Consider the following 15,958-nt stretch of genomic DNA (forward strand, 5'->3'; position numbering starts at 1 on the left):
GACAATTTGGTTCAGAGGATGTGTGAAGACGAGTTTGGCCGTTTATCGGCTATCACCCATATCGTCTCGGAACTACAAAGGAGGTGGCGAGTGGACTCGAGGAGTGGCTAGTGCAGACGCTAAACAACAGGTGGTCCAAGGGTTCGCGGTCGGCTACGTAGGTCATACCGGTGCCCTACGGTCGAAATCGACCCCTACAGCGATTGAGTGGCCGCGGGGAGAATATCCTGGTAGCGCTACTGTCGTGGCGCCGGGGCAGGTGGAGGTCCCTTCGTCAGCAATCCCAGCTGGTGCTAGCTGATAGGGAAGGCATTTGAGTTCATCAATCATGTTTTGAAAAAAGCTACTTGCAAGCAGTTTTGCTACCGGGTATATTCCCTGATCCTGGCGTGATATTACTGTAAAGTTTATCCCGAATGGAGGACGTGCGTCGTATGAGGAAGCAGAGTTTTAGACCAATCAGTCTTAACTCTTTTCTTCTGAAATGTCTGGAACGCATTGTCGATCATCACATCCGTGAACATTTCTCTTCATGTGAATCAACTTGTTTAACAATCTGGAAAGTCCACTGTGACTCTTTTGCACAAAGTTGTATACGATATCGAGAAAGCACTCGCTTATTTAGTTGTGACCAGTGCTGTAAACATTCGACACTTTGCGCGACGTTCGTTTCGTTGCCATGGTCAGCAGTCACAGCACGAGCGGTAGAATGAACGTCGACAAACACAAAAAAGTGTCAATTGAATGTCGTCTGATATGATGAAATTTGCATAAATCATTAGTTTTGCAAAGAATACAGACATCGGATCATAAACAACATGGATAGTTTGATCTTGTCTGTTATGTCGAATGTGACACACATAAAGTGAAAGCAGAACAAAAACAAACAAAACCATAACGCTTCCAAGCGAAGCTATCGTGGTCAGTGGCATTCAATTGACATTTTTCTTTTCGACATTCGTTTGATCGCTCGTGTTGTGAATGTTTAAGGGAAGCGCTACCGAATATCAGCGAAAACGTGTCGACTACCGTGATTGCTTACAACACTGGTTGTGACTCCGATTATGGAACTTCGTATCACCTAATATGTAACTGTCCAGTTTTCGCACAACTGCGATTACGATTACTTGGTAAACACTCTTTAAGTGAAACTGAATTCAGAAGCCTGAATCTTCAGGACATTCTGTTATTCTTAACCCGCTGTGGTAATGAGCTGTAGGCTCTCTTTATGCTCAAGCCTTTTACAGTGCCCTTTCTAGGGCGTTGTTCGAATCCATTATGATATGGAACAACATGCTCTCATTGGGGAGGTCCCGTAGCTCCGAGGTTACGCTTTTGCTTCGCAAGCGGAAGGTCATGGGTTCGATTCCCAATCCCCCCACACAAAAAAAACTCCGTCCAGCCACCAGAAGACGCCGCACGAAGGACCGCGTTTGGGGAACACATCCATCCTTCGTCAGTATCGGATGGTGACTGAGACACACTGACCCTCTTTGTAGGCTGTTGCCTCATTAGACACATAAACATGGCAAAATGAACCACCGCACACCAATGGACTTCGATATGGATATGGATTGGACCAACGACAGCACTCTCCTCTACCTGCTCGGTATGAGAGAAATAGCAATAAGAACTATAAATAGATTCTGTATATGATACTCGGCATAGTAGTGGCCAAGTGCACGGAGTGCCTAACAAATAAAAGTAAGGAAAAAAACATGCTCTCATTGCGCTTATGCGATTTTCCCTTTTCAATAGACCCCTCTCCTATTTTCTGCCATCTTTCCCTTCCCTTTCCTCTCCCATCGGGTAGATGATGAAATAGGCTCAAATACGACGATAGTACAAAATCTCCCAACTGCTGGGAAACGCGTCTTTGAAGCCGGCCTTCTGATACCAAACGTCGACTGGAAGAATCGGAGCTCTAAGCGATGCAGCTGCTGTTCTCAAGAAACGGGACAGTCTTATCAGAAGTTCAACGCACCTCGTGAAATCTTCATGACGTGAGCCATTAGGTACTGATGTAAGGTGTTGTTTAAAATGCGGAAGCAAGATTACGGCAAACACCAGAATGACGCAGAAAATGCCACAGTACATAGTAATAATAGAGTACAAAAGCAAATCAGTAAAACTTACGATGTGATCTCATCCATTGTGTCTCGCTGCGCAGAATCGCCTCTGGTTGGAAACAGTATTTTCTCCTTCTGGCACTCAGCCAAACGATCAAGTGCCTGTTGTTCAAGTTGAAACGTTGAATTGTTGGGTGAAAACCTGATTCTTATAACGTTTTCGATAGGTAACGTATCGTCTAGCAAAAACAAGATTCCAGACGGCTCCACACACTCTACTGTGCCCGTATATTGCGTGAGCTTGTCATCGTTCATGACGTCTACTTCAACGATTTGATCTTCGCTGATCAACATTGGACGGTTTTCGAACTGATTCATCTGAAAAGGGGTAATTTGGATTACTCTATTGCTTTGCAATTAACAGCATTTGTAAACATACCGAGAGAACATACAAAATCTGCACATCATGAGGGCCATCCTTTCGTTTCTTAACTTTCTTTATCCGCTGTAGCTTCGGTCTTTCAATCGAGTAGCTATTATATTCACACCTCAAGTGTTCGACTTCGATACGGTTTAGCATATTAAGTTGCTTAGCATAGTTGTCCCTGTTGAGTGACGATGGATTCTTGGCTTCATTCAAACGACGCAATACGTCATATTCTGCGGGTCCATAGGCAGCATTTTGAAGTTTGTAATTGTTCTCATGTAAGGTACGGATCGAAGTTGGAATCCGATAGTGGGGAAGATTTGCCAATTTTAGCGGTGTCCTGAAAATATTATTGGTATTGTTATTGGTAACAAAAATGACATTTTTGCGTGTCTCAAAGATCAAATTATGAGTCCTTTGTAGATTTGGAGTTGCTGTATTTGATGCCGTTTTCAGAAATGTTCCAACACGTCACAATTTTTAGCCACATGTCGCCAAAGTTGTATAAAACACTGTTTTCATTGATGTATAAATGAAATTTAAAGTATGATGTCTCAAACTTTTTTGTGATCTTCTCAACCAAGCATGCAGTATATGACTTCAACTTTTATTTCAGATATAATTTGGTTGAAATTGCACGATTAAATATAAATTGAATCGATTTTTCCAACATGCTTGCAGTCTCCATACAAAATTCTTCGTTTCTCTTATATGGCAAAATACAATAATTTTCGAAGCCATCAAAAAATAACTTTTGATTATTACGGAAGTATTACGAACTTTGATGATAATAATTGTTGTACAAATATATTTTGAATTAAAAATTTGAATTTTGAGTACTTGTTGAAAATTCTTTGAATTTGTTTAGGCCAGCCTTCTCCGCCACACGAACTGCTCTAGTAGCGATTAATGATGCTATTGAGGGTTCAAAGGGAAGATGTCCGGCTTCAACGCAGCTAGATAGAGTTGACGAACTTGGAAGGAGTCCAGATGTCATACGAATCGAAGAATTATATACTGGGCCGAGAATTCGAATCAAGTTTTCGAAACCAGCATAAGAGAACTCGATCCCATATAATAATTTGCTGCAGATAAGCGCATTTGCAACGAGTTGTTGTGCATGACGGTTACTACACGTGTATCTGCTGCTATTCGTTGTTACCAGTTGAACACGACTCTTCACTTCTTGTTTTATTCTTTGGAAGTGTTGACAGAAATTTAAATTACGATCTAGTGACACTCCAATAAGTGCTTTACGGAATTTAATAGCGTTATCATTCATTTTCACTGGCTTCAGCATTGGATTGTGACGAATAGCAATAACAATGAATTATTTCACGCTGACTGGGCCGGTGATGCTTGGAGATTTTGCATCTTGTAGTCCAAAACTTGTCAAAAGTTTTTGGATGTACGCCTTCTGATTCAATGACACACCATCTTGCGAACGTATTACATGGATGCCAAAAAATGTGTTATATCTCCCAATGAAGTGACTATTCAAATGCTTGAAAATGGCCTCATGCTCCTTCTCGGACTCGCAAACAATGATTAGATCGTCCACATATACAGCAATGAAAGACATCGTACCATCATCATTGTGATTCGAATACAAACACGGATCGCTTTCAGAGGGCTCCAAGTTTTCGTAAAACTGAATCGAGCTTCTTGTTCCAAATATTTGCGGCTTGCTTCAATCCATATATTCCTTTCTGAAGATGACACACCAGACTTGGATCTTCATAATCACAACCAGGAGGTAGTTTCATATAGACAGTTTCCTGGAGTTCTCCGTTTAGGTAAGCCGTCTACACGTCCACGTGTTTGATTAGCATATTCCTTTGGTGAGCCACAGACAGCATAGTTTTAAACGTAGTTTGCTTCACCACGGGGGCAAAAACTTCATCGTAATCTGTTCCAAATTTTTGTGTAAAGCCTTGTGCCACCAATCTTGCCTTATAACGAACAACTTTCCAAATTTCATCTATCTTCCTTTTAAAAATCCATTTACAGCCGATTGCTTTACGACCATGTGGCAGGGATACAATATTTCAAGTGCAGTTTTATTTGTGCGACTGCAACTCCTCCTCAACCGCAGCTCTCCAAAGTTCGCTTTCCGGACTTGCTAGCGCTTCTTTGATTGTGCGTGGTTCAGGGATATTCTTCTTTATCATATCAGAAACTTCACAATAACGTGTGGGTGGTATTCCCTTCGTGCTTCTCTCCGAACGCCTTATATTCTCAGGTGGTGTTGGTAGGGTTACTAGTTCATCTTCCGTATCGATTCCTTGACTACAGTCCAGATTCGATTCATCCGACGTTGATTGATTATCTTCCGTTTCTTCAATCTTGATTACCTTCATCAATACTCAGATCGTTTGAAATACTTGGCTCTAGAATTGATTCGTACTCCACTAAGATGGAAGGCTTCGAAGAAATTTCTAACGATTTTCCTTCATTCACAAATCGTACATCTCTACTGTGTTAGACTTTGTTGGTTGCCAGATCCACGAAGCGGTATGCTTTTTGATTAAGGTACCGTGGGGCAAGTGGGTAATGAATTTCGCATAGTTGGGATTCTTCAAATTTTCGAGAGCTTAAATTAAAATTAAATTAAATCGTGACTCCCACGAAATATAAGCAGTATACTGAAATTGATTTTTATGTAAAATTGAAGAAAAAAGCACAGAAAAAGTTTTTGAAAAATGTCTCCTTACTTCTCATTTGCCCCACAGGTGGGGCAAGTGAAAAGTTTATCGTTTTGAACAATAAATCCAAAAACTAACAGTTACATTCACGATTTCTACTACCTTTAACATTTGTTAAGGCGTCCCAATGAACAATAAAATAAGTAACATGTAAACAAAGAAAACTTTTTTCTTGTTACTTGAATTTCCTTCTGTTCAGATATGTTTGTTGAAATGATTCGACAACATTTTTAACTGCAACATTTCCAATGTTAGTTCTTACATGATGGGACAGCAATTGCATTTCTGCTCTGTAGAATTTCCACCGCTCGTTGTTTGTTTTTAAGAAAATCGGATATGACGTCGGTTAACTCTTCAAGAGAAATCAAATGGAATCCTTCAAAAAAGTATTCAGAAACTGTTTTTATGTGGATACCTATTCTTCATTTTTTATGTTATGAACTAGCTTTACAAAGACATTCCACGAGATTTCCGTGCGTTCTCTTAAATTGAAACTTTTCAAACAACATCTTCCTTTTAATCGGTTGTCTGAAGTAAACATATTAATATTGTAATATTTGGCAATCTAATTTTTAAAAAAGTTCCATGATTTGGCCATGATAATAGCATTTAACGCTTCGAGTATAGTGTTTCTTGAATTATCAGCATGTTCTGTTGTTCTATGATAATTGCGAAACTTGTATACTTATAGCTACCTAAAGAGAAAACACAAATTCAATATCTATTGAGAAACTTTTCACTTGCCCCACGTGATTAGAAAATTTACGGTGTTTCAAATTAGTTATTTTTAGGTCTATGTCAAATTAATTCTAAAACTTTTTTTATTGCAGTTTAAAACTGTCAGAGGAGACAACTTAGAAGTGGTACTGAAAATTATTTTCCGCAACTTTTTTTCACTGAGAATATTAAAATAAGATTGCACACCGCCAACTCGTTACAGAGTGATAGTTGACAGGTTAACAATATTTCACTCTACTATGCAATAATGGCTGAAAATCTCAGAAATCTCTAACCTATCGTAATGTTCTCAATGGCCTCAAAGGTTTACGCATGAGCTTAAAACGTTAATTCACATATTCAGTAGAATATATCAATTATTTTCTCTTACCCCATTTACCCACTTGCCCCGCGGTACCTTATTAGAATATCCTACAAACGTAAGCTTCATTCCTTTTGGCTCCAGCTTAGTCCTCTTCTGGTCAGGAATATGGACGAACGCACTGCTCCCGAATATATGCAAATATTTCAAATCCGGCTTCTTCTTATACCAGGCTTCATATGGTGTTCTTGCAGTAGCTCTAGTTGGCAACAAATTTTGGATATGCGAGGCGGTATTGATAGCTTCTGCCCAGTATGTATTATCCATACCAGCATCGATTAGCATACATCGCGCCATTTCGACTAGACTTCGATTCTTACGTTCCGCATTTTGCTGAGGACTGTAGTCTGCTGTATTTTGCGGAATGATTCCCTTTTGGCGGTACAATATGTCGAGGTTGCTTGACTTATATTCTCCGCCGCAATCGGATCAAATGATAGGAGGTGTTTTTTTCCGAAACGTGTTTCAACTATCCGGATGTATTCCTCCATTCTTTCTGCAACTTCCGATTTCTTTCGAAGAAAATACACGGTACAGTATCGGGTAAAATAGTCTATAATCGTCATAATTATCGGGCGCCTCCTGGTGTGACGGTATTCAAAGGTATGCACGAGTTCCAACATTTTCGATTATTGGGGGCCAGCTTGTTTTGGGATAGGCAATCGCGTCATCTTACCCTCCAGGCAACACTCGCAGTCGGCGTCAACTTCACATTTCCGAATTGGAATACCAGTTACGAATGGCTCCTTCGTTTCGATGCCCCAGAATTCGATGGCATTTATGAATACAATTTTCGACATGCTTCGCTGACATAGCGGTTATCGATTGGCTGTTGTTCAATGTTTGCAGTTGATATGGGCCTGACTTCATCACTGCAATGGCGGCAACGTGTCCATGGTTCAAAACTTTGCATTTTTCTCCAGTGAAAATCACATCGGCATTCTTCTCATTTAGTTTACCGACTGATACCAGATTTGCGTCCAACTTCGGAACGTGGAGAACATCGGTGATTGTTACTTGCGTTTCACGGTTGTCTACAGTACATTGCAGTGTTCCAGAGCTTTTTCCAGCAACACTAACTTCACTGCCATCGGCTAACGTGACGGTTATCCCTGAGCATGTTTTATATTGCTTGAAAAAACGTTTTTCTGCGCACATGTGTGTACTGAATCTATGACAAAAGGTCGAAAGACAAAAGGTCGAAAGGACAAAAGGTCGAAGAACAAAAAAGAAAGGACAAAAGGTCGAAAACCTTTTTTCAAAGGAAAAATTTCCCACCATGCAAATCGTTTTCGACCTTTTGTCCTTTCGACCTTTTGTCTTTCGACCTTTTGTTCATAAACCGTGTGTACTTGTACCATAATCAATGACCCAGGAGTTCATCGTAGTTGGCTTGTTACGTACCGTGAAACAGAACATTGAACTTTCTTCTTCTTTCACAGTTCTTGCTTTAGGTTTGAACTTCCTGCGGGATTCTTCTACCTTTCGATAGGATTGCAGTCGACAGTCTTTCTTGACGCGACCAGGTTTTCCACAGTTATGGCAAAGAATCTGCTTCTTCGAGGATTCGACGCGCAATAAAGATTTTCCCCATGACGGATATTTTCTACGCTTCATGGAATCGTCCATCAATTAGCTCTTCACCAAATCCATAGTTAACACGCCATCTGAGCGACTCTCAAGAGCCGTTGTGAGAGTGTCGTATGATTCAGGTAGACTCCTCAATACCATCACGACCATCAACTGAGAATCTAGTTTCTGGCCAGCGTTTGATAGGCGAGAGAAGAGCCGTTCCAATTCTTGGAGATGTTGTTCCATGTCGTCATCATCCCGGAACTGTAACTGGCAAATCCGCTTCAATAACGTAACCCGAGATTCCCGAATTTTTCTCGAAGTCTTGTAATCCCGGATGATCGGATATTGGTTGTCCTCGACGGAAAGAACAATAGTCGCCCTGGCCTTTGATGTATCCTGTCAAATGACAGCTCTGAAAAAGAGACAACATCAACTGCTACACATCAAGCTATCTCATTATAAAGCTTTCCTGAAAATAAAAGAGCTATGAGCCGGTAGTTCTATTTCGGCTATCAACCAGACAACAACTCTCTACAAACCCTCCCTAATCCGAAGTGCCCCTAAACCAGGACATTACAGTTTGGCGACGAAGATAAATTTTCCTCTGTAGTTTTTCCTCAAGTGGCCGAAGATTCATAGTGACAGCCACACAAGTGAACTTGGTGTGGATATAATCACGTTTTTCATCTGGAAGACGACGGCCCGGCGCTGCAGGTGATAAAGATCATCCAAAGGTCAGCCACAATTGAGCATCTACATGGAATTTTGGATGGATGGATTTTGGAATAACACACGAATTGGTAAAATCTAAGCCACATCGGTGGATGCGGTAAGTTAAGGTGCTTAAGTGAGTATAATTGTGTGGATTGCACGATATAAGTGAAATTTAGTAATTGCTAGAATTGCAATCAATTTCCCATATTTTCCGCCATTGTTTTAATTGGCATCACCCTTTTGTTCTTAATTACAATATATCTGGCAGCCATTCTCTTACAGCAACGAAAAGGCCTTTTCGATTCGCAGGTGCGAACAAGACAACAATCTAGGATCGAACAAAACATTGTTTTGTTTGACAGCTTTTATCAAAGGAATCTTTTGATGTTTATTCTTTTATTTGCAAAGTTCTAAGAGTGTTTTATCTTTTCAAATTAAACTCTAGATTCGATAAGTGAGTTGTTGGCGATACTGTGGATCGAAGGTTTTCGAACAAGGCGTTTCGAAGTGGCTATCCAACACGGCCTGGAACGTGTGGAACAGTGGTGGCACAAGCGAAGATTTTTAACGAATCCGACCGGTAACTGCAACTCCGAATCTATCAGCAGGTTAGCAGGAAGTGGCCAACTTTTCGGATTAAACCGGACGTGACAGTGCGTTTTGGAAGCTGGCAAGGATCCATCACAATTCGTCGTTCCGTTTGCCCTACCGTTGGTTGGGGTGAGTTTGGACTGTTTCGGTGAGCCTTGCCTTTATTCTTTTTTATATTGTGCTGATTTGGGAAATTGTTCAGTGTTTGCAGAGTTATATTGCCATTGTTTTTTCTTTCAACATTTACTATTTCTCCGGTTGAGTATGTCCAAAGTGAACGTTACCACGACTATTGAGCCATACCGCAAAGGCACGCCATTTGGCGAATGGGTCGAGCGGTTGGAATTTTATTTTTCATTGAATAATGTCTCACCTGGAGACAAAAAAGCCTACTTTATAACCCTTAGTGGCCCTGTGATATACCATGAATTGAAGCTTTTATTCCCTACCAGTAATTTGACCGACGTGTCATATGATGACATGATTACTAAATTGCGTACACGGTTGGATAAAACGGAATCTGACATCATTCAGAGGTTGAAGTTTAACAACCGTGTACAGCAACCTGATGAAACGGTCGAGGACTTTGTTCTCTCTGTAAAATTGCAAGCAGAGTTTTGTTCTTTCGGGGATTTTAAAGACCTTGCCATAAGGGATCGGATTCTTGCGGGAGTCCGAGAAAAATCCCTTCGTGAAAGACTGCTAAATGAAGACAAACTCACACTTGCGATAGCAGAAAGGATAATTGCTACATGGGAATTGGCCGGGAAAAATGCCAAAAATTTAAACAATAATGACGACGACCAGTATGGTCGAATTGCTTCTCTGGCACCAGCTTCAAAAGTAGGAACTAGCATGAGGAAACTTTTAGCTGTTTACAATGGCGGAGAAATGGAAAGCTCTCCTAGGGTTCCTGTTAGGGACAGACTTGGTTATAGACCGTATTCCAGGAGAGTTGAAGATACCACACGATACAAAAAACAGAGCTGGAGAGAAACAGAAAAATTTAAGCCAGGACAATGGAGACAGAAACCAAGTTACGCAGATATGATCTGCAACTTTTGTGGAGCAAAGGGACACATCAAGAGGAAATGTTTTAAACTAAAAAACATGAGACGGGACACAGTCAACATGCTGAACGATTATGAGCCGGAGGCCAGTGAAGACGGACATATTGCGAACCTTCTTAGCCGGATGCGGACGGAGGAGTCGGATAGTGACGCCGATGATAGAGACTCAGGTGATTTGACTTGCATGATGGTATCTTCCATTAATAGGATTAGTGACCCCTGTCTTGTAGAGCTAATGGTTGAGGGCAAAATGTTGCAAATGGAGGTTGATTGCGGATCTTCCGTATCGGTGATTGGTAAAGACCATTATTTTTCTATGTTTAGTAAACCTTTAGAGAAATGCAATAAACAGTTGATTGTAGTAAATGGAGAAAAACTTAAAATTGAAGGTGAAGCGATAGTTTCGGTAAAGTTCAATGGAACTGAAGCAAAATTGAAACTTTTGGTTTTGAATACCAGTCATAAATTTATACCTTTATTTGGAAGGACATGGCTGGATGTATTTTTCTCTAAATGGAGACATTTTTTTTCAAGCACATTGACTATTAACAACATGATTGAAAGCGATAATAATGCGGAGGTTGAAAATATTAAACGTGTATACAAAGATGTTTTTATAAAAGATTTTTCGACCCCTATCAAAGGGTTTGAAGCCGAATTGGTACTAAAATCTGACGTTCCCATTTTTAAAAAAGCCTATGATGTTCCATACAGGTTAAGAGACAAAGTTGTGGATTATTTGAACAAACTAGAAAAGGAAAAAGTGATTACACCAATCAAGACCAGTGAGTGGGCGTCTCCCGTGGTCATAGTAATGAAAAAAAATAATGAAATTAGATTGGTTATAGATTGTAAGGTTTCAATAAATAAAGTAATTATTCCTAATACTTATCCTCTTCCTACAGCACAAGATTTGTTTGCTAAGCTGGCAGAATGTAAGATATTCTGTGCATTAGATTTGGAGGGAGCATACACTCAATTGGCTTTATCGGATAAGTCTAAACATTTTATGACCATAAACACAATCAAGGGACTATATACTTACAATAGATTACCACAAGGGGCTTCTTCGAGCGCATCGATTTTCCAAAATGTTATGGATCAAATTTTGAGAGATATTGATCATGTTCATTGCTATTTAGATGACGTCCTCATTGCAGGAAAAAATATAGATGAGTGTAAGGCAAAATTAAAACTTGTGCTTGAGAGATTGCGAGAAGCGAACATAAAGGTTAACTGGGAAAAATGTAAGTTTTTTGTTACACATTTAGATTATTTAGGACACGTATTGAGCGAGAATGGTTTACTGCCTTGCCAAAGCAAAGTTGCAACAATACAAAAGGCCAAAATTCCAAAGAACACGACAGAACTAAAATCATTTCTTGGAATGATAAATTATTATAACAAATTCATTCCCCATTTGTCAGCAAAACTTTCATATCTTTATAATTTATTAAAAAACGGTGTAAAATTTATTTGGGACAACAATTGTAATAAAGCGTTTGAAGAAAGTAAGCAAGCTTTGTTGAGTGCCCAGTTTTTAGAGTTTTACGATCCAAAGAAGCCAATAATTGTTGTATCTGATGCATCGGGATATGGTTTAGGGGGCGTAATTGCTCATATTGTCGATAATGTAGAGAAACCTATTTGTTTCACATCGTTTACATTGAACGACGCTCAAAAATCGTATCCCATTCTACATTTAGAGGCATTAGCTTTGGTTTGTACCATCAAAAAATTCCACAAATATTTGTATGGGCAAGAGTTTACTGTTTATACAGACCATAAGCCTTTAGTAGGTATTTTTGGCAAGAAAGGTCAACATTCAATATACGTAACAAGGCTTCAACGGTACATTTTAGAATTATCCATTTATGATTTCACTATTCAATACAGGCCGTCATCCAAAATGGGAAACGCGGATTTTTGTTCGAGATTTCCTTTAGAGCAGTCAGTACCTGATGAATTTGATATTGAACATATAAGGAGCATTAATTTTAGCAACGATTTTCCTATCGATTTTAAAGTGGTTGCGAAGGTGACAAAATCAGATGAATTCTTGCAGAATATTGTATTCTACATGAAAAATGGTTGGCCAGAAAATTTAAAAAAATGCTATGTCGATGTTTTTTTCGAACCAACATGATTTGGAGGTGGTTGATGAGTGTTTGTTATACCAGGATAGGGTAATAATACCACAAGTGATGCAAACTGATGTTTTGAAACTGTTACATGCCAATCATGCAGGCATGGTTAAAATGAAACAACTTGCTAGAAGATCAGTGTACTGATTTGGAATTAATAAGGATATAGAAAAGTTTGTATCACTATGTGAGGAGTGTAATAGTATGGCAATTGTCAACAAACCTGCGGAGAAATTTCAATGGATACCAACAAGCAGACCGTTTAGTAGAATACACATAGATTTTTTTCACTTCAACCACCACACATTTTTACTTATAGTTGACAGTTTTTCAAAGTGGATAGAGATTGAATGGATGAAAGGTGGTACTGATTGCAGTAAGGTTTTAAAAAGGTTGGTAGCATTTTTTGCTCGCTTCGGATTACCGGATGTTTTGGTATCCGATGGAGGCCCACCTTTCAACTCCCATACCTTTGTGAGCTTTTTGAGGAAGCAGGGCATTAATGTGCTTAAAAGTCCCCCATACAATCCCTCTAGTAACGGACAGGCTGAGCGTTCAGTGCGGACAGTAAAAGAAGTTTTGAAAAAGTTTCTTTTGGAACCTGAGATGTTAAAGTTGGAAATGGAGGATCAATTGAATTTGTTTTTAATAAACTATAGGAACAGTTGCTTGACGAATGACGGCGAGTTTCCGTCAGAGAAAATATTTTCTTTTAATCCAAAGACAATAATGGACTTACTTAATCCAAAAAAACAATACAAGAATCATCTAAAACCACAGCCAAGCGATGATAGAACTGTGTCAAATGACACCACAAGTACTAATACTAAGTTGCATGACTCTATAGATGATCTGATGGCGGGTGATGTGGTTTGGTACAAAAATAACAATCCACATCACCACGCACGCTGGGTTAAAGCCACATTTCTAAAACGTTTTTCGAAAAATATCTTCCAGGTGCAAACTGGAAGCGTTCGCCTAATGGCCCATCGAAACCAGCTAAGAGTAGCTTCTGAAGGGATGCGTTTAAGGCCGAACCTTACATTATCCTTTTCAAATCGTGATGGTGTGCTGCCAGTTGGCAGTGAGAACGAAGACCCTAGAGGTTTTGCGGAGTCGGTCCCAGACGCATCGGAGAAGAGCCGAAAACGAAATCGTCCAAAGGCATTACTCGATCTCACACCCGAGCTAAGAAGATCGAAAAGAAAACGCACGGCCAAAGCCGACAGTGATTTTGTTTATCATTGATCAATGCGCATAAAGTGTGATCTGAATTTTCAAAATGAATTTTCTGAATAGTTAGTCTTAAGTTTAAACTTTGGATTGTTTTATTAGTTTAAGTCAATAGCATGCATAGAATTCTAAATGGAATTTTCTGAAATATATCCCTTTCCTTAAAGGGGAAGAACTGATGTATCCTGTCAAATGACAGCTCTGAAAAAGAGACAACATCAACTGCTACACATCAAGCTATCTCATTATAAAGCTTTCCTGAAAATAAAAGAGCTATGAGCCGGTAGTTCTATTTCGGCTATCAACCAGACAACAACTCTCTACAAACCCTCCCTAATCCGAAGTGCCCCTAAACCAGGACATTACAGCCTTATCGTCCCCTTGCTTCCATTCGCTTGGGACCGGATTGGGTACCTCCTCCGAGATGTGCTTCCAGAATCCTTCACGAATCAGGAGCATTTTAATTCTGAATCTCCAAGCTTCATAATTGGCGTTATATTCAGACGTTCCATTATGACCTTGCCAGCGTCCATCTTGAAAACAGATCCAAAGTTCCGACCAATCTTCAAAATTCGGAGTTCTTCAGAATTTAAAATCCAAATTTCAGTTTCTTAAAGGCCCATAACCTCTTGGTAGGTTTAGATGTCGTAGATCGAATTAAAACAATTTTTAACTGTTCAATGGTCAAACAACGAATGAATAACTTTATTAAGCTCTCCTCTATTTATACTTATACATTAGGGTGCGGCTTATTTTTCAAAAGTTCTCAAAACCAAAAATTCGTATGCTCTACTGAATTCTAATCACATTAAAAAAAAACCTCAAAATTTGAGCCAAAAATATTAAAATTTAGAGGTGGCGCAAGCGTCTTGAAGGTAAATTTTCAAGTTATGAAAAATGACCTTCAGTGAAGTAAACATAACTTTGTTATTTTTCAACCGATTTTGAAACTTTTAGCATCAATACCTCCAAAATTAAATTTATGAAAACTCTATAGAACATCAAATTTGTCTAAAATCAAAAATAGTTTTAGTTATAAGTAATTTATTCAAAAATTTTCCTCATTTTTCTAAAAATTTCAACTTTGTTTGACCATAACTTCATGATTACTCAACCGATTCCAAATCTTTTTATATGATTTTGAAGCTATTTCAATTGGTTTCAAACCTTTCATACATCACATTTCACTAAAAAAAATGTCTAGACCAAGTTTTTCAGCAAAAACTGAACAAAAACATGATTTTTTAACGAAAAATGCCAGTTTTTTAAATTATTTGCCAGTTAAATATTATCTCTCAAGCTGAAAATGGTTTTTCTCATTTGTTTAACCTTTGTGAGTGACTTTGCAATAATTTTGAAATAATTCTGCAACAAATATATTTTTGCGTATGTTGAAATATATATGCACTATTCAACTCGTAATTGAGGCAAGATGCTTTAGAAATTTAAGTTTAATAGAAAAAATGCAATTTCTGGCGAAAAAAACTTAAATAATCAATAAAAATTTGATTTTTTCATTGAAAAATCATGTTTTTGGGTAGTTTTTGTTGAATTACTAAGTCAAAACCATTTTTAAGAAAAAAGTGTTGTATGAAAAATTTAAAAACAAATAAATTTGCTTCAAAGACATGAAGAAAGATTCGGAATCGATTGAGTAATAATGAAGTTATGGTCGAACAAAAATGATTTTTTTTATTAAAATGAGGAAAAATTTGGATAAAAGTATTTTTAACTAAGACTAGTTTTGATTTTAGATAAATTTGATGTTCTACAAAGTTTTTACAAATTCAATTTTGAAGGTATTTATGCTAAAAGTTTTAAAATCGGTTGAAAAATTACAAAGTTATGTTTATTTCACTGAAGGTCATTTTTCATAACTTGAAAATTCACCTTCAAGACGCTTGCGCCACCTCTAAATGTTAATCTTTTTGGCTCATATTTTAAGGTTTCTCTTTTAATGTGATAAAAATTCAGTAGAGCATACGAATTTTTAGTTTTGAGAACTTTTGAAAAATAAGCCGCACCCTATTATACATGACATTGTCAGTGTCTAGGACGTCAGTGTTAACTTGATCAACAAGACTTGGTTGCTAGGAGCAAGTTTATCGTCGCCTAGTCAACTCCTTCTACACTTTTCGCACTGGCGACTTCAAGCAACGCCCTAAACGTTACCTGTCGCACCACGAGGACAAACACCTCGTAGAAATCCGTGCCAAACTTTTGGAAAAATACTTGCGCAACCAGCCGAGCCATTCTCGTCGAGCTTGCGCTTAAAAATCCAGGTTTTTCAGCTTTCAGGTACCGTGCATCATCAACGACTTGATCTCATCA

The 15,958-nt window shown here is 38.7% G+C and overlaps 1 protein-coding gene across 3 annotated transcripts in view; it reads right to left on the minus strand.

Moving 5' to 3' along the window:
• The window catches only part of LOC5571917 (putative helicase MOV-10), a 63,418-nt gene that overhangs the window by 25,142 nt on the left and 22,318 nt on the right, over positions 1-15,958 (minus strand). For 2 of the 3 annotated variants that reach the window (XM_021852920.1, XM_021852919.1), the window contains exons 4-5: positions 2,509-2,836; positions 2,137-2,447 (exon numbers count right to left, since the gene is read on the minus strand). The exons of the other annotated variant lie outside the window; for it this stretch is intronic. In XM_021852920.1, the coding sequence (XP_021708612.1) occupies positions 2,137-2,447; positions 2,509-2,836 (639 nt within the window). The remainder of the gene's footprint in view (positions 1-2,136; positions 2,448-2,508; positions 2,837-15,958) is intronic. 3 annotated transcript variants of the gene reach the window in all.

The sequence above is a fragment of the Aedes aegypti genome, chromosome 3, assembly GCF_002204515.2.
Source record: "Aedes aegypti strain LVP_AGWG chromosome 3, AaegL5.0 Primary Assembly, whole genome shotgun sequence".
NCBI lineage: Eukaryota > Metazoa > Arthropoda > Insecta > Diptera > Culicidae > Aedes > Aedes aegypti.